The sequence below is a fragment of the Mobula birostris genome, chromosome 25, assembly GCF_030028105.1.
Source record: "Mobula birostris isolate sMobBir1 chromosome 25, sMobBir1.hap1, whole genome shotgun sequence".
NCBI classification, from domain to species: Eukaryota; Metazoa; Chordata; class Chondrichthyes; order Myliobatiformes; family Myliobatidae; genus Mobula; species Mobula birostris.
The window spans coordinates 22,037,570-22,064,715 of NC_092394.1; the positions used below are offsets into that span (position 1 = coordinate 22,037,570).

The 27,146-nt window shown below is 40.0% G+C and overlaps 1 protein-coding gene across 1 annotated transcript; it reads right to left on the minus strand.

Moving 5' to 3' along the window:
- Positions 1 to 598: 598 nt before the first annotated feature.
- LOC140187684 (transmembrane and immunoglobulin domain-containing protein 1-like) lies at positions 599 to 27,129 on the minus strand. The gene is made up of 6 exons (XM_072243225.1): positions 26,891 to 27,129; positions 21,097 to 21,375; positions 16,392 to 16,676; positions 14,474 to 14,577; positions 988 to 1,047; positions 599 to 824 (listed from the first exon to the last, which is right to left on the minus strand). Exons 1-5 carry the CDS (start codon positions 26,967 to 26,969, stop codon positions 1,000 to 1,002), a joined length of 795 nt encoding a protein of 264 aa, XP_072099326.1. The 5' UTR covers positions 26,970 to 27,129; the 3' UTR covers positions 599 to 824; positions 988 to 999.
- Positions 27,130 to 27,146: the final 17 nt, after the last annotated feature.

The following is a 27,146-nucleotide window of genomic DNA, read 5'->3' on the forward strand; positions in this document are numbered from 1 at the left end:
ATTGATTGTACATTATGTAAACCTTCTTGGGGTATGCCAATGCCACATTTTCTTCTTTCAACATTATCACCGAGCTGGTTCTTACATTCTCCCAGGTGTTCTGAGCTGAGTGCAATGTGGTGGCAAGATGATATTACAGATTTTTGGCACTATTAAATTTGCCCCATGTAAAGTGTAACTGATGCAGAATATTCATCAATATTTTCTCTGGGCTTAGGAAGACAACAGCTAAGTTGCAGGCTGCTTGTATACAGGGAGAGGGTGAGGTTGTAGGTGGGGGAGGGTGTATCTCTGCTATTAATCCTCTATCAAGTAATAGTGTTTTAGATGTCCAAATAGCCAAAAAGGCTTCATAAGACATTGTATGTAGATGGCCATAAGTTTTGCCAAAGTAGGTTTTAAAGATCTTTAAATATATATCTTTAAAAATATATATTTCCTCAAAGCAACATACTTGGCCCATTTTTAAATAGCTTTGAAATTATTCTTAAAGTATATTTTTCTCTCAGACACAAAAAGAATACAACATTTGAACTGATAAACAAGTAAACTGTGAAATTATTATGTTTACTGAAGAATAAAAAATCTAAAACAAATCACAATTAATAAAAGTTTTGCCAAAATATAAATTTATGTAAGAAATTCCATGCAGCTTTAAAGACACAGTATTTAATTTAATTAGATAACAGAACAGCTGTCCATCATTGTGATCGGTGGAAGGAAATGAGATTCAACATGGGTGGCAGAGTGTTGGACAAATCTGCTGTCAGTATATTCCATCTTCTTACATTCTTTGAAGCTTCTCTTTATTTTCATCTTTGTGCCTTTGACATTAAATATAAACAAAATCTTTTTATCTTGGATTACTTTTCAGGAAGTTGTATGATTCCTCCCTACTACTCCGTAATAATCATGAAAAGTCATTAAAATCTATTTGAAGCTTGTCTTTAATTAAAGTGAAGCATAACAGATGATAATGATACTTACAGTACTGGCTTCCTATTGAGTTTCATTACATGTTTTGGGATCCTTGTTCTTTCTGCAGCACTGGTAAAATGAAAGATCTCAAGTGAATTTTATTTATAAGGGCATTTATATTTTGCTTACCAATTCTCTCTGATGGAGTCTGAATACAACAAGAGTTAAAAGCACAAGAGAACATGTCCTATGGAGATAGGTTGAGTGAGCTAGGGCTCTTCTCTTTAGAGTGAAGGAGGGCGAGAGGTGACTCAATAGACATGTACAAGATGATAAGAAGAATAGATTGAATGGACAGCTAGAGACTGTTTCCAAGGGTGGTAAAAACCAATATCAGGGAGGCATAATTTTAAGATGATTGGTAAAAGGTATGGGGGAATGCCAGAGACTTTTATCCAGAGAGTGGTGAATGTGTATAACACCCTTTCAGGATTAGAGGTAGAGGCATATACATAAGAGATTCTTAGATAGTTGATATTTGATAGGACATTGGCAATATGAGATGCCACAGGCCTGTTTCCCTTGTTTGGTAGCAAGACAGGTGACGAGGTAGCAGTGTGCCCTCAGTTGTAGCGAGGACAAGGCCTCAAGCAGGCTTGAGTCCAGGTGAGACGACAGTGGAGGCGGTGTAGCATGGAGTCTGTGTTCAGTTGGGAGCTGGCTTCTCCTGTCAGTGCTGCCCTCCATTGTTCAAACAGGCTGGGAGTTGTACCATCAATTTGGATGTCACTCAGGGACTCGGACTATACATGTGTTTTCTTGCGTAATGATGTGTGTGTTTTTTTTTCTCTCTCGCTATTTTGAATGTATGTTATTCACCTAGATGCCAGAGGAATGCTGTGTCATTCAACTATATCTATGTATGGTCTGAATAATAATTAAACGTGATTTGATTTGATTTGATTTGAGATAGGCACGTGGATGATAGAGAAAAGGAGGGCTTTGGAGGAGGGAAGGGTTAGATTGATTTTTTTAGGGTAGGTTAAAAGGTCAGCAAAACATCATGGGCAGAAGGGCCTGTACTGTGCTGTAGTTTCTATGTTCTATGATCTAAAAATAAGGACACTGGAAAAACTTAATGAATCAAGCAGCATCTGTGGAAAGAGGAGGAGTGAGTCAATGTCTCTGGTCACAATCCTGCATCAGGACCCTACTCAACCTAAAATATTGACATACTTTTGCTCCACAAATGCTGTTTGATCCTTTGAGTTCCAATAGCATTCTCTTTTCTGTTCCATATTCTAGATACTAGTCTCTTTTGTCTTCCTCCCAAATAAAGCGGAACTATTTCATTCACCAGTATTTTGCAGACAGCTTTATAGGCAAAAATCCGATTAATCCACGTGAAGAAAGCTCAGTGCCCCATTGAAGATATGTGCTGTTTTTGCAGACCTCACAATTCTCAACATTGAATGTATCAGGAGAGGCTCAAACGAGTCAGGGATTTGGTGAATATCTGTTGTTGCCACAGTGATAGAAATAGAAGAATACTGCTTACTTTGTGATTAATAAATTATTAAGAAGAAATGTGCAGGGTCTAATTGCAGTGAAATTTGCCAGTGCTGAGGGTGACATTTTGTTAGTAGGGCATTAATGGTGATAAACAACATCAGGTAATGCCTTGATTTCTGTTGTTACAGAATAGACACATGAATGGATGAATCTCTGCTCCAATTACTTTAATGGCAACTGTGTATTACCTGATTGATTAAAACATTTTGATTAAAAAATCTGAGTATAAAATACATTTCCTGCAGGTAGTAGCACTCCGTATGTGTAAACATTCACATACAAATCACCCTGGCATATCATAAGACTGTGAGACCATAAGACGTAGCAGCAAATGCCTTTTCAGCACATTTGAGAAACAAGAGAACTACACTTCTTTTTCTAAACAATAACAGACCGTAAAACAGAGAAGCAGAAGTAGGCCATTTGATCATGGCTGATTTGTTTTCCCTCTTAACCCCTTTTTCCTGTCTTCTCCTCATAACCTTTGCCACCCTTGCTGATCAAGAACCTAGCAACATCTACTTTAAGTATACCCAATCACCTAGCCTCCACAGCTGCCTATGGCAATGAATTCCACAGACTCACCACCCTCTGGCTAAAGAAATTCCTCCTCACCTCTGTTCTAAAGGGACATCGTTCTATTCTGAGACTGTGCCCTGTGGGTCTAGACTCTTCCATGATTGGAAAACATACTCTTAAAGTCCACTGTATTTAGGCCTTTTAATATTCAGTAAGTTTTAATGAGATCCCCCCACATTCTTCTAAACCCTAGTGAGTACAGGCCCAGAGCCATCAAACACTCCTCATATGTTAACCCTTCCATTCCCAGAATCATTTTTGTCACCCTCTTCTGGACCCTCACCAATGCAAGCCTTAGATATGAGGCCCCAAACTGCTCACAATACTTAATGTGTAGTCTACCTTATAAAGCCTCAGTATTACATCACTGCTTTTATATTCTAGTCCTCTTGAAATGACTGCTAACATTCGATTTAAATTCCTTACTACTGACTCAACCTGTAAGTTAATGTAAAGCAACACATAAAACACTGGAGGAACTCAGCAGGCCAAGCAGCACTGATGGAAAAGAGCAAGTAGTCATTGTTTCAGGTGGAGACCCTTCCTTAGTACCCTATTGACTAGGACTTGAATGCCCCTTTGGCGAATGTGGGACCCATCTCCCTCTTTCTTGCAGCCCTGCTCTAATCACTTCATGCCTATGATCATGACCAGTGTGATAACTTCATTCATTGTGCTTTAACACACTGCAAATGGGTGCAAAGCAATTTCTAATGTTTTTTTTAAATCCCACAATATTATCCCTGCTATGTTCGGGGAAGGAAGAACTTTGGTTCTAATCTTGTTTTATAATTGTAATAAATGTGCTTTATTTCAATAGAATAGGTTGAAGCTTTGTTTGCAAGCTAACCTGGAGCTGAATATTAACCTGTAATCAAATATAAATGTTGTCTCATTGAACTATAAAAATGTTACTCAGCATCTTTGACCTGAAGTTAATGAACCTCTTCAGATCATTGCTCAATATAAAATCAATTTTTTTCACACCATACTTAACTAAGAGAGCTGTAAACTACAAACTATTGGCTTGTATGTTCAATACATTTTTTAGTATGTAAGACAGCAAAATCAGAATCAGGTTTACTATCACCGGCGTATGCCGTGAAATTTGTTAACTTAGTGGCTGCAGTACAATGCAATACATGATAATATAGAAAAAATAAGTAAGTCAACTACTATATATATAATAGTTAAATTGAAATAGTGCAAAAACAGAAATAATATTAAAAAAATGTTAGGAAGTGTTCATGGGTTCAATATCCATTTAGGAATCAGATGGCAGAGGCGAAGTAGCTGTTCCTGAATAGCTGAGTGTGTGCCTTCAGGCTTCTGTACCTCCTTACTGATGGTAACAATAAGAAGAGGACATGTCCTGGGTAATGTGGGTCCTTAATGATGGACACCATTTTTCTGAGGCACCGCTCCTTGAAGATGTCTTGGATACTATGGAGACTAGCACCCTAGGTGGAGCTGACTAATTTAACAGCTTTCTGTAGTTTCTTCTGATCTTTCCTAGAAATGCTTAAAATCCTTCCTTAAACCCTCAGACATTGAGCTAGATGTTTCTTGAACATGCTGCCACTCACAATTATGGCCACAATCTCGCCAAGCCTTTTTTATCTGATTCTTTTGTCCTTAACTTTAAGAGCTTCTGTGTGGTTTTGCAGAATCAATTTCAGTCAGAAATAAGTAACTCACTTACTTTTCCTATTGAAATATTCCTTAAATCCTTTCAGTGCAACACTTTTAGCTGGGCATACGTAAGAACCACAGCCTTTAATGTAACTTTTGAAAGATAATCAATTGAAAAAAAAAGCAACAGAGTGACATGAATTGTATCAGTTAATGACCTGGATATGCATCATGTAATGAACAAAAAGATAAAATTTCAAAAATATTTTCATCTGCTCTGCAACTCTTAGTGTTATGAACAGTATGCACTCTTAATAAACAGTCTGAAGTGTTAATTTATTTCAGTAATTTCTCTTTTCATATCATAAGGAACCTCTTCATGACTGGAGAATATGTTTTACATATACTTGAAAAGGGAAACCCATTCCTCCAAAAGTTTTGCAATTTTAAATAAAAACAACATCCATTCTTTCTATTTTAGTGCCAATCCAGAAGTCATGTTATTGAAGACAAGATCAACAATATTTGATAAATGCACATAAAAAAGGCTACTTTTTTCAGCTGCAGGCTGGCTGGCAAATCAATCTTCTGCATATATTCTATTGAAATAAAGCCTCCAGCTCCAGGATAACTACCTGCATCAGGTGCGCCGAGCTGCAGCTCTTCAGAGAACATGTTAAGCAATTGGAGATGCAGTTCAATGACCTTCTGCTCATACGGGAGACTGAAGAAGTGATAGATAAGAACTACGGGGAGTTAGTCACCCCTAGGTTGCAGGAGACAGGTAACTGTGTGACTGTCAGGAGAAGGAAGGGGAATGAGCAGCCAGTACAGAGCTCTGTGGCCATTGCCCTCAATAATAAGTATACCATTTTAGATACTGTTGAGGGGAAATGACCCACCAGGAGTAGCTGCAGTGACCGGGACTCTGGCACTGAGTTTGGAGCTGTGGCTCAGAAGAGAAGAGAGGTGAAGAGGACTGCAATGATGATAGGAGATTCCATAGTTATAGAGAGGAGATTCTGTGGACATATTATAGAGACCTGGATGGTATGTTGCCTCCCAAGTGTCAGGGTCAGGGATGTCTCAGATTGGATCCACGTCATTCTCAAGGGGGAGGGGGAGCAACCTGAAGTCTTGCTACATATTGGCACCAAAAACATAGGTTGGAAAGGCGAGGAGGTCCTGAAGAGAGATTTGGGGGAATTAGGTAGAATGCTGAAAAGCAGGACCTCCAAGGTAATAATCTCTGGATTGCTGCCTGTGCCACTCACAGTGAGGATAAGAATAGGAGAATTCGGCAGATAAATGTGTGGCTGAGGAACTGGTGCAGGAGGCAGGAGTTCAGATTTCTGGATCTTCTGGGAAAGGTACAACCTGTACAAAAAGGATAGGTTACACCTGAACCTGAGGGGGACCAAAATCCTTACAGGCAGGATTGCTAGAGCTGCTGAGGAGGGTTTAAACTCATTTGGCAGAGGGATGGGAACCAGAGTGATATGGATGAGGATGGGGCAGTTGGTTTACAAACAGAGGCAGTGTGTAGTGGGACTGGTAGCAAGGACAGGCTGAAGCTAGGGCAAAGTTGCTGTGAACAGGATGAGTTGCAAAGTAAAAAGGGGACAAAATCAAAAAGGGTGATGAACACAGTACTGAAGGTGTATTATTTCAATGCATGCAGTATACAGAATAACATAAATAACTTGTAGCATAATTACAGATTGGCATGTATGACTGTGGGCATAATGAATTGTGGTTGTAAGATTATAACTGGGAGCTTAACAATCAAGGATACACTTTGTATTGAAAGGAGAGGCAGATACGCGGGGGAGGTGGGGTGGTGCTCTGCTGGTAAAAAATGATATCAAATCCTTAGAAAGGGGTGACATAGGATCAGAAGGTGGAGAACCATTGTGGCTAGAGCTAAGGAACTGCAAGGGTAAAAAGATCCTGATGGGAGTTATATACAAATCTCTGAGCGATAACAAAGATATGGGCTACAAATTACAAAAGGAGATAGAAAATGTATGTCTAAAGGACAATGTTAACGATAGTCATGTGCAATTTTAATATGCTGGTTGATTGGTAAAATCAGATAAGTGCTGAATCCCAAGAGGGAGAATTTGTAGAAACTTACCTGGTGGCTTTTTAGAGCAGCTCATGGTTGAACCCACTAGGGGATCAGCTATTTTGATTTGGGTGTTCTGCAATGAACTGGAGTTGATTATAGAGCTTAAGGTAGAGGAACCCTAAGGTAACAGTGATCATGATATGATAGAATGCACCCTGCAGTTTGAGAAGGAGAATCTGAAGTCAGATGTACCAGTATTACAGTGGAGTGAAGGGAATTAGAGAGGCATGGGAGAGGAGCTGGCCAAAGTTGATTGAAAGGAAACACTTGCAGGGATGATGGCTGTAGATTCTGGGAGCAGTTTGGAAGGCACAGGATAGATACATCCCAAAGCAGGATGACACAACCATGGCTGACAAGGAAAGTCAAAGCCAACATAAAAGCCAAAAAGTGGACATCTAATAAAATAAAAATTAGTGGGAAGTTAGAGGATTGGGAAGCTTTTAAAAACTAACAAAAGGCAACTAAAAAAGTCATAATAAAAGAAAAGATGGAATACAAAGGTAAGATGGCCAATAGTATTAAAGATAACAAATGTTTCTTCAGATATATAAAGAGTAAAAGAGAGGTGAGAGTAGATATCACCTACTTGGAAAAAGATGATGGAGAAGTAATAATGGGGGACAAGGGAATGGCAGATGAACTGAATATGTATTTTGCATCAGTCTTCACTGTGGAAGGCACTAGCAGTATGCAGGAAGCTCAAGAATGTCCGGGGCAGAAGTGAGTGAAGTTACCATTACTAGCAAGAAGGTGCTTAGGAAACTGAAGGCAGATAAGTAATCCTGGACCAGATGGTCTACACCACAGGGTTCTGAAAGAGGTAGCTGAAGAGATTAGTAATGAATTTACAAGAATTGATAGATTCTGGCATGGTTACAGAGGAATGGAAATATGCAAATGTCATTCCACTCATCAAGAAGAGAGAGTAGCAGAAGAAAGGAAATTATAGGCCAGTTAGTTTGACTTAGTGGTTGGGAAGATATTGGAATCAATTGTTAAGTTTGTAGTTTTGGGGTACTTGGAGGCACATGATAAAATAGATCAAAGTCAGCATGGTTTCCTCAAGGGAAAATTTTGCCTGACAAATCTGATGGTATCCTTGAAGAAATAACAACCAAGATAGTGGATGTTGTATACTTGGATTTTTGGAAGGCTTTTGACAAGGTGCCGCACATGAGGCTGCTTAACAAGTTAAGGGCCCATCGTATTACAGGAAAGGTACTAGCATTCACTGATTGGCAGTAGGCAAGGAGAGGGAATAAAGGGAGCCTTTTTCGGTAGGCTGTCGGTGAGTAGAGGTGTTCCACAGGTGTTGGCACCACTTCTCTTTATGTTATATATCAACAATTTGGATGATGGAATAGATGGTTTTGTGGCCAAGTTTGCAGATGATAGGAAGATAGGTGGAAGCCAGGTAGTATTGAGGAAGCAGATAGGTTGTAGAAGGACTTAGACAGATTAGTAGAATGGGCAAAGAAGCAGCAGATGGAATACAGTGTTGGGAAGTGTATGGTCATTCACTTTGGTAGAAGAAATAAAAGCATAGATGATTTTCTAAATAGAGAGAAAATTCAAAAATCTGAGGTGCCAAGGGACTTGGGAGTCCTCGGGCAGGATTCCCTAAAGGTGAACTTGCATGTTGAGTCAGTGGTGAGGAAGGCAAATGCACAGTTAGCGTTCATTTCGAGAGGACTAGAATATAAAAGCAAGGATGTTATGTTGAGACTTTATAAGGCACTGGTAAGGCCTCACATGGAGTATTATGAACAATATTGGGCCCCTTATCTAAGAAAGGATATGCAGACATTGAAGAGGATTCAGAAGAGGTTCACGAGAATGATGCTGTGAATGAAATGGTTACCTTCTGAGCACTGATTGGTGGCTCTGGGCCTGCATTCACTAGAATTCAGAAGAATGAGGAGTGACTTCATTGAAACCTATCGAATGTTGAAAGGCCTCAGCAGAGTGGATGTGGAGAAGATGTTTCCTATGGTGGGGGAATCTAGGACCAGAGGACATAGCCTTGGAATAGAGGGACGTCCATTTATAACGGAGATGAGGAGGAATTCCTTCAGCCAGAGAGTGGTGAATCTCTGGAATTCTTTGCACAGGTGGCTGTGGAGGCCAAATCATTGGATATACTTACGGCAGAGGTAGGTAGTTTCTTGATTAGTTAGGGCATGACGGGATATGGAGAGAAGACAGGAGATTGTGGCTGAGAGGGAAATGGATCAGCCATAATGAAATGGTAGAGCATACTCAACAGGTTGGCCTAATTCTGCTCCCATATCTTATTGTCTTACATTGGTTAAGAGCTATTTTTCTAGAAATTGGTTGGTGATTCTAAAGGTGGATTACTAAGAAGGTTTGCAATAGGTTCAAAATTCAAAGTAAGTTTATTATTGAAGTACAAATATATCACCATATAAAACCGAGATTCATTTTCTTGTGAGCATACTCAATAAAGACAAAATAGAATAATAACTATAATGGAATTAATGAAGCACCTCACCAACTTAGCCATTCAACCAGTGTGCAAAAGACAACAAACTGTGCAATAATAAAAAAGGAAAATACATAAATAAACAAATAGACAAACAAGCAATAAATATCGAGAACATGAGCTGATGCTGGTGGTGCTCCAATGTGGCTGCTTTGTTAAACTTGTGTTCCTCCAACCTCGAACACCTAAAAATCAAATGTCGTCCGTTCTATTTACCAAGTGAGTTCTCCTCCATAATCCTGACGGCAGCTACATACCACCAGCGGCCAAATATAGTCAAGTGCTTGAGATACCGCATGATGCTGTCTCCAATCAAGAAACAGTCCATCCTGACGCATTTCAAATCATAGATGAGGACTTCAACCAGACTTGTTTGAAGAAAACCTTCCCCAGTTACTATCAGCATAAAACTTGTAGCATCAGAAGTCCCAATACTCTAGACCACTGTTATACTAAGATAAGGAATGCCTACTGTTCCATGCCCAGACTGCATTTCAGTAAATCACTTGGCTGTTCTTTTCCTACCTGCATACAGGCAGAAGCTAAAGAGCAAAGCTCCAGAGGTTAGGTCAACAAAGAGGTGGTCACAGAAGGCAGAGGAGCAGCTACGGTATTGCTTCGAGTCGGCGGACTGGGCTGTATTCAAAGACTCATCTGTGGATCTGAATGCATACACAATGGTTATCATGGTCTTCATGAAAACAGTTGTAGATGAGTAGATCTCCACAAAGTCATTCAGAGTCTTCTCCAACCAGAAGCCCTGGACATACCATGGAATCTGCAATCTGCTGAAGGCCAGATTAGAGGCAGTCACGTCTGGTGACCAAGAAATTTCCAAGAGGTCCAGGTATGATCTCCAGAAAGCCATCTCTTGGGCAAAGTGGCAAATCTGGACAGAACTTGAATCAACAAAGGATGTTTGACAGTTGTGGCAGGGCTTGAATACTATCACTTCTTATAAAATTAAATCAAGTAACATAGATGACAACAGGGCTTTGCTTCCAGAATGAGAATCAGGTTTAATATCACCGGCATATGCCGTGAAAATGTGTTAACCTTGCAGCAGCAGCACAGCATAATACATGATAAATATAGAAAAAAACCTGAATTATAGTAAGTATACATATATATGTATATTAAATGGCTAAATTAAAATAAGTAGTGCAAAAACAGAAATAAAAAAAATAATTGACTCAGTGTTCATGGGTTCAATGTCCATTTAGGAATTGGATGGCAGAGGGGAAGAAGCTGTTCCTGAATCGCTGAGTGTGTGCCTTCAGGCTTCTGTACCTCCTCCTTGAAGGCAGCAATGAGAAGAGAGTATGTCCTGGGTGGCGGGGGTCCCTAATAATGGACATGGCCTTTCTAAGGCACCACTCCTTGAAAATGTCTTGGATACTACGAAGTCTAGAATCCATGATGGAGCTGACTAATTTTACCACTTCCTGCAGTTTTCTTTGATCCTGTGCAGTAGCTAACCACCCCCCCGCCCCCCGTCAGCCTCCGAGACAGAGATCACAGGGTCACTAGGTGCAGCAGGGATCCTCATAGCTGTAGGTTTATTCTCCCTTTCAAATTGTGCATATAATGTATTGAGCTCATCAGGTAGTGAAGTATCACTGCCATTTATGGTGTTGGGTTTCACTTTGCTGGAGGTAATGGCCTGCAAACCCTGCCAGAGTTGATGTGCGTCCAATGTTGCCTCCATCCTTACTTGGAATTGTTTCTTACCTCTTGAAATCACCCTCCGCAAGTCATATCTGGTTTTCTTCTACAGTTCTGGTTGCCAGAACTTAAATGCGACAGATCTAGCCCTCAGCAGGCTACGAAGCTATGGTTCATCCATGGCTTTTGATCTTGGTATGTGCAGTCAGTTTTCATAGGCACACACTCATCCACACAGGTTTTATTCAAGTCCGTGACAACGACAGAGTACTCATCCAGACTTGATGATGAACTCCTGAGTCTAGTCCAGTCCACGGATTCAAAGCAGACCTGTAAGTGCTCCTGCACATCCCTTGTCCATATCTTCTTGGTCCTCACTACTGGTGCTGCAGTCTTCAGTCTCTGCCTGTATTTTGGGAGTAGAAGTACAGCCAGGTGATCAGACTTTCCAAAATGTGGGCATGGAATAGCACAGTAAACACTCTTGATGGTGGTGTAACATTGGTCCAGTGAGTTGTTTCCTCTGGCACTACAAATGATTTGTTGATGATCATTTTTTTTAGATTATGAGGACACGCAGTCCTCGTTTATTGTCATTTAGTAATGCATGCATTAAGAAATGATACAATGTTCCTCCAGTGTGATATCACAGAAACACAAGACAGACCAAGACTGAACAACTGACAAAAACCACATAATTATAACATATAGTTACAACAGTGCAAGCGAGACCGTAATTTGATAGAGAACAGACCATGGGCACTGTAAAAAAAAAAGTCTCAGAGTCTCTCGAAAGTCCCATCATCTTACGCAGACAGTAGAAGGAAGAAAACTCTCCCTGCCATGAGCTTCCAGAACCACCACCTTGCACCGCATCCTGGAAGCACCCGACCACAGTCCGACTCTGAGTCTGTCCGAAAACTTTGAGCCTCTGACCAGCCCTCCGAGCACCATCTCTGCCAAGCGCTTCGACCCCAGCCCCGGCCGCCAGCAACAGGGAAAGCCGAGGATCTGGGGCCTTCCCCTCCAGAGATTCTCGATCGCACAGTAGCAGCAGCAGCGAACCGGGCATTTCAGAAGTTTCTCCAGATGTTCCTCCATGCTTCTCACATCTGTCTCCATCAAATCAGAATTGTGCACAGCATCCTACTTACAAATACTGATATCATTCACCGGAGAGGCCACACGCGCTGTGTCACGCCGCCATCTTCTTCTCCCTCCATTTAGTGACTTTTTCAAGCTGGCCTGGTTAAAATCCCTCAAAAATGATGGAGAAGGCATCTGGATGTGCTGTTTCATGCCTGTTGATCACATACCTCAGATCATCTAGAGCTTTTTTGACATTGGCCCGAGGTGGAATATACATCGCTACCAAAATGATTGCTGAAATCTTCCGTGGCAGGTATAATGGCCGGCACTTGATCATAAGGTGTTCCAGATCTGGTTAGCAGGATTGGGACAGCACCATCACGTTTTACACCACGAGGAATTGATCATGAAGCAAATCCCACTGCTTTTGGCTTTAGAAGACCCAGCAGTCCTATCTTGATGGTGTATTGTGAACCTGTCAATCTGAATCAGTGCATCCAAAATGGAAGGGGTTAACCAAGATTCCATGAAACAAAAATGCAACAGCTTTAATGTCCTTCTGGTACAGCACCCTTGGTGTGAGATCTTTAGTTTCATTTACAAGAGACTGTACTTTTGCCAGCCAGATAGTTGGTATTGGAAGTTGAAAGCCTCGTTTTTTTAAAATGAACCATTAGCCCAGTGTGACAACCTCGTTTCCACTGCCGTCTTAAAGGGACAGTCCACCAGCCAGAGTCCGATCTGCTTTCGTCAGTCTTGAACAACGATAGATTGTTTAATCACATTACAATGTTGTTACTAACTGTACAGACCTTAGATGCAGTTGTGGTTCTCAGCTGCAGCAGGCTGAAATGAGAATATTTGACGATTTCCATTGGAGCTGCTGCTTCAAGTCACCTTTAATTTGGAGCTCTGGAACCTGCTTTAATGGGTATCATCCAGTTGAACTCAATGCCTTCTATGCTTGCTTTGACCATCAAAACATGGAGGAACCATTACAAACTCCCACAACCCCCGATGATCCTGTGATTTCAGCCGTCAGGGGGGTGAACTCATGAAAAGCATTAGAGAGTGCATTTCAAGTATAAAAGACCTGTGCTGATCAACTGGCTGGAGTGTTCACTAAGATCTTTAACCGCTCCCTTTGGCAGTCTGAGGTATCAATCTACTTCAAGCAGGCTTCAATTATACTGATGCCTAAGAAAAAAGTGGTAACCAGCCTCAATGTGTATCATCCAGTAGAACTTACATCCACAGTCATGCAGTGTTTTGAGAGTTTGGTGATGAAACATATCAACTCCTGCTTGAGAAGCAACTTGGATCCACTCCAACTTCCCAAATGGAGCAACAGGTCCACAGCAGCTGCCATCTCTTTGGCTCTTCACTCAACCCTGGAATATCTGAACAGCAAAGGTGCATACTCCAGGATGCTCTTTATCGATTACAGCTCAGCATTCAATACCACCATCCTCTAAAAACTAATCAATGAGCTTCAAGGTGTTGACCTCAATACCTCTATGTGTAATTGGATGCTTGATTTTCTCACTTGCAGATAATTCGGGAATTCCTTGTGGAAATGTTGAATCAAAAGGAGTGGGAATTGGCCCTGTGGTTTTCTGTGGTCTGGGAATGATGACCTCACAGCCTATCTCACAAGATCAGAGTTCAGTGAATGGAAATGTGGGATTTCTCTCAGAGTGAACACTAAGATAAAGAGTGTTAAAATGGACTTCCCAGCTGCATTGTTTGACAGTATGAATACTAAATAAACCACATAGTGAATCATAATTACTCAGCTCAAAACAATAACTTTCCATAGATGTTGTCTGACCTGCTGACCTATTGTGAATCAAATGCTTGTGGCTTGGGTGATAGTCTTGTTGCATAGTTATGGACCTTTTCCTCACCTGTCACATTCTCCCATGGTTTGACTGTGTGACGAACAATTTTCATCCTATTTAGCAAGGCAGAGACATGGACAAAACTCACTTTTCTACAAAGTCCTGATTTGAACTGGTCACTGGAAGCAATGAGGTTGGTTTTAATCTTTCCTTCCTATTGTGATGGCCACCAATGAGATTTTTACATATTTTACCTTGATGATTACCTTGATGACATCATCATGATTTGGAACTCTCTGCAGTGATTCTTCACAATGTATTCTGTCACAGAACCATATCTTATGTACACCAGTGCATATTTTTAAATTCCATAGTTCTGATGAAAGATCATCAGCCTGAAATGTTACCTGTTTCCCTCTCCATAGATTTTACTTTTTATTTAGATGTTGCCCCAATGCTGTATACGATAAGGATGATGTTTTTACACTTCAGTCTCTGCTTTTCATCTTATTCCAAATATTTCTATTTTCCAACACTTACCTCGATAACTTTATGTCGCCATGAAAATATTCCAAAAAGAGTGGTCAACAGAATCACCACTACGCCAGCGATGATTGGTTCAAATGGCACTTGATATGGTTTCTCTGCAAATCAATACTATGAATGTTAGTCTAGCAATTAAAAGTATTTAAACATAGATTTCTAAATAATTTGCTCAGTTTGTGACCAAAGTAGGTTGTTGCATTGGTTATGAAGCAACAGCATTCACTCAAAACGTTTACATTGTAAATACATGCTGATATTTATCTATTTGTACACTTTTTATTCTTTAAGTGTTCTTTAACCTCGATTAATTTCTCTTAATGTATATATAATACTCTATTTTCCATTTTTAAAATTCTTTATAATTGTTGAATGTTGTTTTTGTTGCATATTGCACCCTACCCAACACATCACAGCAAATTCCTAATACACATACTGTAAATGAATATGGTGAATAAAACTGATCCTTAAATCTTGACTTTTCTGGTAGAGTTCAGCTATAGCGGCACGATCTCTCATTCTCAGAAGGTCAATAAACTTTAACTAACACGAGTCAGGAGCAACTATTTGACAATAAGATAAACCATAATTTTCGTATATCAGAAGGTGCTCTATCCAAAGTATTTTGAAATTGAAGATCAAAGGAAAGAGACAACAATTTTTTTCAAAAGTGTTTCTTTCTCAGAAATTCTTTTTGTTTATGACAGACCACTTGAAGCTGAACACAAATATAATTTCAGACTGCTTGTATCACGTAAGAATTTGGAGAAACAAGAGATTAACTTTTATTGACTGTAATACATTTCATTGCATTATCAGTGCTGACACGTTGCAATAGTTCGATTAAGCTAAAAGTGTTTTGTTGATGATTTTTGTTTGCACTCAATGTCTGAGGCTTCTTGCTTAATTGTGCAACAATAATCTGCCAGCGTTGATGGATTCCAGTTAACCTAATACTGTTTCTCCATGACCGCAATGTCCTGGTAAAACCTTTCAGAATGTTCATCACTGACATAAGACCATAAAACCGTAACATATAGGAGCAGAATTAGGTCATTTGGCCCATTGAGTCGGCCCTGTTATCTCATCATAGCTGATGCATTTTCCCTCAGACTCAAACTCTTGCCTTCTCCCCATATCCCTTCATGTCCTGACCAATCAAGAATCTATATCAATCTCTACCTTAAGCATATGTAAAGACTTGGTTTTTATAGATGCCTGTGGCAATGAGTTCCACAGATTCACCACTCTCTCCTCATCTCCAGTTTAAAAAGATGCCCCTCTATTCTGAGACTGTGTCTTCCAGACCTAGACCCTCCCACCATAGGAAACATCATCTCCACGTCCACTCTGTCAAGGCCTTTCAACATTTGATAGCTTTCAATTAGGTCATCCTTCATTCTTCTGAATTCCAGTGAATACAGTGAACACAGTGCCAAGATTTGTAGGGAAGAAGTCTAAATGGGAATACAGAAAATGAATCTTTAGTGACCCGTGTTGCACTTCATGGCTTTGTATGCTTGAATCATGTTGTCAACCAGGTGCTTTGTAGTTGACAAGACAACTTTCAAAAACATCCTTGAATGGCTTCCATGTGATTTTTCCTGGTCCTACTAGAAGTTCTTTGAATTGCCTGTCATTGATGACCTGTTTAATTTGTGGACCAGCAAAAGCATCTTTCTTAATCTTGGCATCAAATATTCTGACTTGAATTATGAATTGAAATAACAAATATAGGTGATTTTTAAAAAAGTTGCATGATAGGTTAATTTCATGGTGATTTTCATAATCAGCAGCACAAAATTCATAAGATACACCCAAAAGTATTTAACAAAATCTTTGTTGTCCGGTGTATTTTTTTGTTCTCATTTTCACTTTGCTATTCTTCTGGTTCACAAAGGACAGGCACTCTTACCTTTCACATTCAGATTGAAGTACAAACTTCTGCTTCCAAGTGCGGAATTTGCCATGCAGGCGTATATCCCACTTTCCTCTTTTTGTACCTTCTTCATAAGCAGTGTAAAAGCACTACTGTCCCAGTTCACATGGTGTTTGCCTGCCTCCATCTTGAGGGTATTGTTATCTTTATACCAGGACATCACAGCTGGTGGATTAGACTTCACATTACAAGTTAGCGTTGCAACGTCACCAGTATATACTTCAACATCCACATCTCCATCCTGACTCAAAATAGGGACAACTGCAACAATTTAAACACAAAACAAAACTCAGCAAAACTACAAAAGATTTTTTTTTCCAAATGGTATTAATACTTAAATCCAGAGATATAAAATGTCTACCCTGTGGTTCTATCGCTGTATACTTTTTACAGAATTAAATGTCAGTAATGCTTCAAAGAGGCCAATTGGATATCCCATCAATAAAATTAGTGGATATTTGGAGACCGTTTTGGGAAAACAAGTCAATGTGAACAGGAAACATATGATCCAAAACAAGGTAAGCAGCAAAACAACAGTGACTTTTGAAAGGGGGAGTAAATTATTTTTTTTAAACCGCAGATACTGGTATTTTTAATCAATACAGAAATCATTGTAAATATCTAGTAAGTCATCTGGAATGGAAAAACATGTCTTCGTGCTTTAGTTCTGAAGGAACATCTTGAAGTGTTTGTCCTCCCCACAGAAGCTGAATGATTTGTTATTTTATACTGGCTCATTTCATTTGCTTCTCTCTCCTGTCAGTGACAGCAGTACTACATATTTCTATTGCCAACTGAATGACATTATTGAGAGATATCTTCAATGAAAGCTTGAATAGAGAGCTGCCTAGAGTGAGGTGAGAAATATTTCAGAAAATGCTTTATCAGCTTTTTGAGGTGCTAAATTTCCGTGATGTTGGGGAAGTATTTCAAGTTCAAGTTTAGTTGCCGTTCAACTGTACACATGAATACAGCCAAACGAAACAGCGTTTCTTCAGGGCCAAGGTGCAAAGCACAGTACCAACAGTCACAAGTCACATATAGCACATATAATTACCAGCAGGAAAACACACACTCACAAAAAAAAATATAGCTCAGGTCCTTGAGTGTCATAGCCTGTAGATTGATGGGGCATGAGAAGTCCTGGAGCCATGTTACTGCAAGGACGAGCATGCAGTAGTCCTCCCCGTGCACTAGTGCAGCCCCAGGCAAATGCAATCCAACTTGTCTTCCACTGAGCGAACACTGGAGGGCAGCACTGATGGGAGGGGCCAGCCCCCAACCCAGTACAGAGTTCAGCATGCACACGGTGCCTCTGCTCTCTCCCACACCGCCTCGGCACCTCCTCCCCTGCGTGGTTGCCACAGATGATCCCATAACATGAGGGCCTGGTCCGTGGAACAGCCGAGGCAATGCAGGCTGCTGTCGGTTTCATCAATGAACCAGTGAACTGGACTTGCAGTATTCTACATTGCCAACGTCTAACAGGGTCTTACTGTGACAAGAAAAATGTCCAAGATACTCATTTGCACTGCTTGGTGGACTTCTGTGGTACTTCAGCACAATCGAAGTACCATCATGTCAGCATCTATTTTCACTCTTCTAACACTGGACCTAGAACAGTGGTCCCCAGCTTCCGGGCCTCGGAGCATGCAGGGGTGCAGCGGTAGCCGGAGCGCACCCAGCACATCTTTAAGAAAAAAGCCGAAATAAACAAGTTAATTAATTAGGTGCCGCCCAGCGCATGAATGACGGCCCAGATCAGAGGCGATTGCCGATTTCACTTGCTCAACGTGATGTTCACTCCTCTTTCCAGGGTGCTGGAGCCTTTAGCTCTTCCATTGTTTGGTCAATTTAAACGCCAGCCCAGACAGGCTGAAAAGACAGGGCTGTCAGGATCGAGGTGACATATTGAATCTATACAAACTTCTAATAAAGTATAGGCGCTGCCATGCTTTCTTTGTAATGACAGTTACGTGCTGGTCCCAGGACAGATCCTCTGACACTATTCAGAGAGAGAAACGTCAATCCTTAATGTCAAAGAATTTGAAGTTATTGACCTTCTCCACCTCAGTTCCTCTAATGAAGACTGGCTTGTGGGCGGCACCTAATTAATTAGCTTGTCTATTTCGGCTTTTTTCTTAAAGATGTGCTGGGTACTCTCTGACCACCTCTGCACCCCTGCATGCTTCACGGCCCGGTATCGGTCTGCGGCCCGGAGGTTGGGGACCACTGACCTAGAATGCCCATAACTGTCCTGGTGTCTGTATCAGTGTCAGGGGAGCAAATAGCCAATTGCATCCCCTCTCGCTCCAACACCACATCAGTGCTAGTCATTGAGTCACACAGCAAGGCAGAAGGTCTTTTGGCCCACTGAGTCTGCACTGACCATCAAGCAGCAGTTTACTCTAATCCTATTTTATATTCTTCACCTTCCCACCAACTTTCCGCATATTCTACTACCTACTGACACACTGAGACAAATCACAGTGGACAATTATCTTGCCAACCACACTTCTTTGGGATGTGGCAGGGAACTGGTGCACCTAGAAGAAACCCACACAGTGGCAAGAAGAACGTGCAAACTCTACACAGACAGCACAGGTGATCGAGATTGAATTTGGGCCACTGGAGCAGTGAGGTAGCAACTCTATGAGCTGCTAGTTTCTGGGCGACAACATCTCAGAGGATTTATCCCGGGCCCAACATAGTAAAGCAATCACAAAGAAGGCGGCTATACTTCATGAAGAGTTTGAGGAGACTTGGTATGTTACCAAAGACTCTAGAAAATTTCTACAGTTGTACCGTGGAGTGCATTCTTACTACTTATATCACCATCTGTTATACACCATCTGTTATACGCCAGTGTTGGCACGTGGCCAAGCGGTGGCGTTCGTCTACTGACTTGAAGGTCGCTAGTTCGAGCCTTGGCTGAGGCAGCACGTGTGTCCTTGAGGAAGGCACTTAACCACACATTGCTCTGCGACAACACCAGTGCCAAGCTGTGTGGGTCCTAATGCCCTTCCCTTGGACAACATCGGTGTCGTGGAGAGGGGAGACTTGCAGCATGGGCAACTGCCAGTCTTCCATACAACCTTGCCCAGGCCTGCGCCCTGGAAACCTTCCATGGCGCAAATCCATGGTCTCATGAGACTAACGGATGCCTAAAAAAAAATACACTCATCATCTGGGACATGCCTTCTTCATCAGAGAGGATGTACAGGAGCCTGGAGATGCACACTCAATGCTTTAGGAAACGCCTCTTCCCCTCTGTTAGCGGATTTCTGAATAGTGCATGAACCCATGAACACAACCTCACAATTCCTCTTTTACACTATTTATTTATTCGTTTTATTTCTTATTTTAATTTGGTGAAATCTTTTATGTGTTGCACTGTACTGCTGCCACAAAGCAAAAAATTTCATGAAATTTGTCAGTGATAATGAACCTGATTCTGCCTCTGCTCTCTCCTTTGTATCAAGGTAAGACAATTAAGAAAGTAGTACTTTAGCCTGAATGTTAACCAACTGCAGAACCAGATGGTTAAATTGAAAATAAAATCTGACTTCAGATAAAAACCTTTTGCCAATTATCGTGGAGCCTTAAAGGCTAGCCCAGTAGTTAACTTTGGTGGCATGTCCATTACTGGGGAACTGGCTATTCATCCTGCTCAATGTCTACACAGACCATGAAAAACAGTACAACTGTTGGGCAGGTTTCTGGAGGAAGCCCTCCTACTGAGCCCAAGATTATCCAAGTTTCCCCAAAGTAAAAAGTCTGATCCAGGATCTATTTGATGGTTGAAGCAAATTTCAGCCAGGAAGGGGTGATTCCATCAACTCAATGTTTCCATAAGGTTAATGGTTGGTTTCCATTAGGTTAACTATTAGTTTCAAATATTCTTTTTGCATGGTTTAGCACAAATAACATCCATGTAACCAGCAAAACAACTTTGTTCAGAGACCTGACAACACTGAATTATAGCTTATCCCTTTTCTCTCCCACTATGTCCAACAGTAAAAGATTTTTTCCTTCCCTGCCAGCTAAACTACTTGATCCTCTCCCTTCTCCAGCTTTGTATCCCTTTTGCTAATCAACTGTCCAGCTCTTAGCTCCATCCCTCCCCCTCCTGTCTTCTCCTATCATTTCGGATCTCCCCCTCCCCCTCCCACTTTCAAATCTCTTACTATCTCTTCTTTCAGTTAGTTCTGACGAAGGGTCTTGGCCCAAAACGTCGACTGTACCCCTTCCTATAGATGCTGCCTGGCCCGCTGTGTTCACTAGTACTTTTTGTGTGTGTTGCTTGAACTTCCAGCATCTGCAGATTTCCTCGTGTTTATAGTCTTATTCCTGTAGCCTGTTATCAGTACTGTTTGTTATGGCCTTAATTATAGAGGGGAAGTCTCATTATCCAATGGCCTTTATATGGTATTTGAATTGTGCCACTGGATCTTTAACTGATCAATCTCCTGGTTCATTATGACATTATATTTTTATTGGTAACTGCTTTTAAATAGCTTCTCACTATCAATCAGTGATCATTACTTTTTAGTGTTTATATTTTTAATGACATTTATTTCACTGAGTGACTGTATACAAATTGGAATCAGACTTTTTATCGTATGTCTCCCCACCAAGTCTCTTGAAATTTGGGCTTCTGAGGAATGGTAGCTATACTCACATCTGACATCAAGGAGCACGCTTCTTTTGACTGTAGAATCTCGGCTTAAGTGGCAGCTAAATGTAACGTCATTGTCATCGGCTGTAATTGGATCGATGCACACAGTGCTGACATTGATCCGATTCAGAGGCTTCAAGTTAATCACTCTGTCTCCCCGAAGCCAGACTAACTCTTCATCTTGGCTGTTGTTAACCGCTGTGCATGTTAGAGAAAGAGCATCTGAGATATTCTTGATGAGCTTGTGGTTTGCTGTGCAATCATTAATGCAGATGCCTGTACCTGGTTAAGGAATAATAGCACCTGTTTATAAATATATAACAGGAAGAGAGTTTAATAAGGAAGTAAACAGTACAAGTCACATTATAAAAGGATTCTTTGACTATTTCCAAAGGTTAATTGAATTATTTTGAAGTTTCTACTTTCAGAAAATGTCATAAAAATCTGTGATTCTGTAACTATAACATCATTATTTTGGCAATTCAATCTGATGGGCCAGCCTGACTTGAAGAGAAAAAGAAGCTTTAAATGACTGCGCTGGGGCAATTTCTTCATAATCTGTGGATCTCAGGAGAAGAAATTCCATTATTCTCTCAAACAACTTGCACTTTATCCATACACTTCCATTGTTTATAATGTAATCTGTCAATCACTTTTCTATGTACAGAGATATTGTAACAGCGATTTTCTGATTCTGTTAAACAAAATTCAGCATTTCATACACCTGGTAGTATAAAGGGATCATCTGAAATATTGTTGGCTTCAGAATTCAAAGGAAAGTTTCTGACTTGTTTCTCTACTATTTCATTTAACAAAGATAGAAAAGCAAAACAACTATTCTGAAAAGCATAAAAGGAAGGAAATCAACTTTAAATTTACTCGCAAACACGAAGAAATCTGCAGATGCTGGAATTTCAAGCATCAAGTATCAACACATAAAAGTTGCTGGTGAACACAGCAAGCCTGGCAGCATCTACAGGAAGAGGTACAGTTGATGTTTTGGGCCGAGACCCTTCATCAGGACTAACTGAAAGAAGAGATAGTAAGAGATTTGAAAGTGGGAGGGGGAGGGGGAGATCCGAAATGATAGGAGAAGACAGGTGTAATTTCTTCGGCTCTTCAACTTTTCGACCACACTTTGACTCAGACTCACTATCACAGCCATATATCCTTTCTTGGAACGTGTCTCCGCCGCCAACTTACTCCAGTTGGCTTTAGGATTCGTTTCCGAACCTCTCAATTTGGACCTTCTGAGGATCCCAGGTACTCACATTTAATTGACTCTGCCTCCCGTCGCTTCTCCCGTCAAGCTCTGAAGGCGATCCTCTCCGTTATGAGGCTCCCTAGGCCTCCTGTCCCATGATCCTCTCATATCCCTTTTGCCAATCAACTGTCCAGCTCTTGGCTCCATCCCTCCCCCTCCTGTCTTCTCCTATCATTTCGGATCTCCCCCTCCCCCTCCCACTTTCAAATCTCTTACTAGCTCTTCTTTCAGTTAATCCTGACGAAGGATTCAGTTAATCCTGACGAAATTCCTCTTCAGCTACGTTTTAAAGGAAAATTTCTTTATTCTGGGGCTATACCCTCAGATCCAAGACTCTCCTGCTGATGGAAGCATTCTCTGTATGTCTGCTTTATTCAGGTCTTTCAGTGTCTGGTAGATTTCAATGAGATCTCCGATCATTCTTCTGAATTCCATCAAGTGCAGACCCAGAGACATCAAACACTATTATGCAAATGAGAGGTACGTTCTCCACTAAATCACGGGTTCAAAAAGGTGTTTGAAAGTGAAAGTAAAGGATTAGTCCGGAGACAATTTGTCTAAAATATTAACGTAAAGGATTAGTGTCTCAAGTGTTCTCAGAAGATGAGGTAAAAGGATTAGAATTTATATTCAGTGATGAGTTGACTATGGTCACCACTGGCCTACAAATAAAATAATAACTTGCCTTGTGCAGCTCTGTGGATAAGAAACGGCTGAGAGAAGCTAGATGCAGTAATCTCATCAAGGCCCCTACTACGACAGGGCCATCCACAACATCATCACCAATTTGGCTGTCAACACTGACAAAACATTTGAATGTTTCAATTTTCTGAATTATTTGGGCAGGGATTTGCTTTGTTACTGGGCATCAAAAAGTATGTTGAGCTAAAATACCTTTTACTAATGCTAGGTAATTTAAAAATAATTTTAGATAAAGTGTGTAGTTGTTTTACTGACAGTGTAAATGCTTAGTTTTTCAAACTTGTGTGCACCCAGTCTGCGAGAATCCATTACTGATGGTTCAATGTAGCACCTTAAACTACATTTCAATATCCAAAATATCAAAAAATATTTACCAAATGGTCAACATCATACTCATCTAATTCTGGGTTGAGTCCTGCAGAAGCACAAACTTTAAAGTTGACAATGAAATTTTACCAGAAATGAACAGGTATCAATAATTATTATCAACAAAGTGTCTGATTACTGGGTGGCTACTTGTTTCTTTGCAGATCCTCACCTCACTATAGCTTTGCCACGTGGACCAAAAGACCATAAGACATAGGAGCAGAATTAGGCCATTCACCCCATCAAGTCTGCTCCATCATCCCATGATGGCTGATCCCGGATCCCACTCAACCCCATACACCTGCCTTCTCGCCATATCTTTTGATGCCCTGACCGATCAGTAAAACAATCAACTTCCACCTTAAAATATACACATGGACTTAGCCTCCACTGCAGTCTGTGGCAGAGCATTCCACCTCCTTAACTCTTCTAAAAGATCACCCCTCAATTTTGAGACTGTGCCCTTTAGTTCTGGATGCTCCCACCATAGGAAAAATCACACCCAACCTATCTAGTCCTTTCAACGAGATCCCCCCTGCATTCTTCTAAGTTCCAGTGAGTACAGGCCCAAAGCTGCCAAACGTTCCTCATATGTTAACCCCTTCATTTCTGAAATCATCCTCATGAACCTCCTCTGGACTCTCTCCAATGACAACCCATCCTTTCTGAGATATCGGGCCCAAAACTGTTGACAATACTCCAAGTGTGGCCTGACTAGTGTCTTATAAAGGCTCAGCATTATCTTCTTGCTTTTATATTCTATTCCCCGTGAAATAAATGCAAACATTGCATTTGCTTTCTTTACCACAGACTCAACCTGTAAATTAACCTCAGGGAGTCTTGCATGAGGACTCCTAAGTTCTTCTGCACTTCTGATGCTTGAACCTTCTCCCCATTTAAATAATAGTCTGCACTATTGTTCCTTTTACCAAAATGCATATTCATATATTTCCCAACACTAAACATAGACTAATTATGTTAAGTCTTACATTCAACACTCACAAAAAATGCTGGTGAACGCAGCAGGCCAGGCAGCATCTATAGGAATAGGTACAGTCGACGTTTCGGGCCGAGACCCTTCGTCAGGGTGAACTGAAAGAAGAGATAGTGAAGCTATCTCTTCTTTCAGTTAGTCCTGACAAAGGGTCTCGGCCCGAAACGTCGACTGTACCTATTCCTATAGATGCTGCCTGGCCTGCTGCATTCACCAGCATTTTTTGTGTGTGTTGCTTGTATTTCCAGCATCTGCAGATTTCCTCGTGTTTAAGTCTTACATTCCTAGGATCATTCTTGTGTACCTCCTCCGGACGATCTCTAGGGTGAGCATATCCTTCATTAGATTTGGTGTCCAAAATTGCTCATAATATTCCAAAATCTGCTCGACCAAAGCCTTATAAACTTCAGCAGTACATCCTTGTATAAAGCCTCAGCATTACATCTTTCCGAATACACAGTTTAATACTGATAATCAGTTATGCAGAGATGTCTTCCTAAAGACCTAATTTGAAGTCTTATTCATGTAGCTTAGTATTATATAAATATTTTTATAACTTTTAAGTACAATTGTTGCTTTATCATCTGCCATAGAGTATAGTAAGGTAATGGATACTTTCACCAAGCTTTTGGGGAAGGTTGGCACAAATCCGTATTTTGAAAAATTGCATTAGACTCTTCCATTATTACATTTATCACAATACAGAGATATATCTAAATAAAAACGAGACAACTTATCCTTAGTCATATGAGCCCTATGGACCACTTTAAATTGTAGGAGAGAGTGGCGAGCACATAACGATGAAGTGTTAATCAATTTAAAAATTTGATTCCAAGTTTCCTCAGAAATTGAAGTCTGTAAATCTTGTTCCCAAAGATTTTTAATTTTATCTAAAGGAACACTTCTCATTCCCAGCAGCATATTATAAATATTAGATATAGATCCATTACAAAAAGGTTTCAAATTAAAGATTGCATCTAGTAGATTCTTATCAGGACTTTTAGGAAGTGTACTTATTTGAGACAGTAAAAAATCTCTTATTTGTAGGTATTGAAAAAAATGAGTTTTGGGTAAACTATATTTAGTTGACAGTTGTTCAAATGAAAGAAGACCTTTCCTCTACAAGCAAATCCTGAAAACATTTAATGCCTAATTATCCCATTCTTTAAAAGCCATATCAATCATAGAGGGTTTAAAAAAATAATTAGAAAAAATGGGACTTGAAAGAGAAAATCTCAATAAGCCAAAGTATTTTTGGAATTGCATCCAAATTCTCACAGTGTGTTTAACTACCAGATTATCAGTTAACTTACTCAGAGATGAAGGGAGTAAGGATCCAAGAAGAGAAGTAATAGAGAATTTATTAACAGAGTTAGCTTCTAAAAAAACCCACATCGGGCAATGGTCACGATTTATGTAATATAACCAGAATGTAAGATTTCTTATATTAACTGCCCAATAATAAAATCTAAAGTTTGGTAAGGCTAATCCTTCATTCACTCATTCATATGTTTCGGATATGCCTGAGTCTTGGAAAATATTGGAAAGATGTATTTCAAACTTTCTCGATACTTTTTAAAGTAAACTTTAAGCCTAATCCTTTGACTGCTTTATTTGGTATTGTTGGAGGAAAGGATATTATTTTGGAGTCATCTGACTTGCACATTTTGGCTTTTATGTCTCTTATGGCCAGAAGGATGCTCTTGATTAAATGGAAAGATGCGGCCCCTCCTATTCATGCCCAATGGTTACGTGATGTGATGTCATGTTTACGTTTAGAGTAGATTCGATGTTCAATCTCTGAATCTAGTCAAGACTTTCAAACATTGTGGGGACCTTTTCTGAATTATTTTCAAAACCTTTGATTTGCTGTTAAAGCACAGATGATGACTAATAATTTTTTTCTTTCTTTTCTTTACTAATCAGCTTCGGTCTTGGTAGTGGGTTAGATTTTTTTATATAATAAAATTACTATATTTCAATGTTACAAATTAATTAACTTGTATGAATATAGGGTAAGGAATCTTTATATACAATCTAGTATAATATATTGATATATTTTTTTTCCTGTATTCTATATTCTTATATGTAAATTAATTAATAAAACATATTGGAAAAGAAAGACTCTTCCAAGTTATGGAATGTATTAACGTGTGCCTGATATATTTGAAAGCCAGAGCTTGTTGATGTTTAATGAACTAGATACATCACTAGCACTCTTAATACATCTTTAAAATAAAAACTGATATGAAGTTTGTAACAAATTCAATTCGGTATGATATTATTAACATACATTTTAACATATTCTGAAGTTAACACTTGTTTTTATGAAGCCTTGCCTATATTATTAAACTACAATGTGACAGCACCAAAAAAAGACTCAAATAATTAAGGTTATTCACAAAATCCAGAGGAGCTTGTTCCATTATCTGTACTATTCAATGAAATCAAATGAATATGAATATCCATACCTGAACTCCCAATGCCAAAGTGGAAGGTCACAATACAACTTAGCGCAAAAGTAAGGTTCTTAATGCTCCACTGAGCCATTTTTCACGAATAGTTAAAGAATTTATGAAACACCAAAGGATCTTGATTACTCCTAATAAAATTCCAAAGATAAACCAAGTTCTAGTGGACACTGCACCTTTATGAAAATTATTTTACTTTTTACCCGGATAGATTTCTAGTGGCTTGCTTCAACTGCTTTACAAACAATAGACCGCC

Excerpts from the sequence above, each read along its gene's own strand:
- LOC140187684 (XM_072243225.1), bottom strand. The coding sequence starts at position 26,969 with ATGGCTCAGTGGAGCATTAAGAACCTTACTTTTGCGCTAAGTTGTATT. Across the intron at positions 21,376-26,890 it reads CTTTGGCATTGGGAGTTCAG|GTACAGGCATCTGCATTAAT; the intron begins GTATGGATATTC and ends TTCCTTAACCAG. Across the intron at positions 16,677-21,096 it reads CGTGCTCCTTGATGTCAGAT|TTGTCCCTATTTTGAGTCAG; the intron begins GTGAGTATAGCT and ends AAATTGTTGCAG.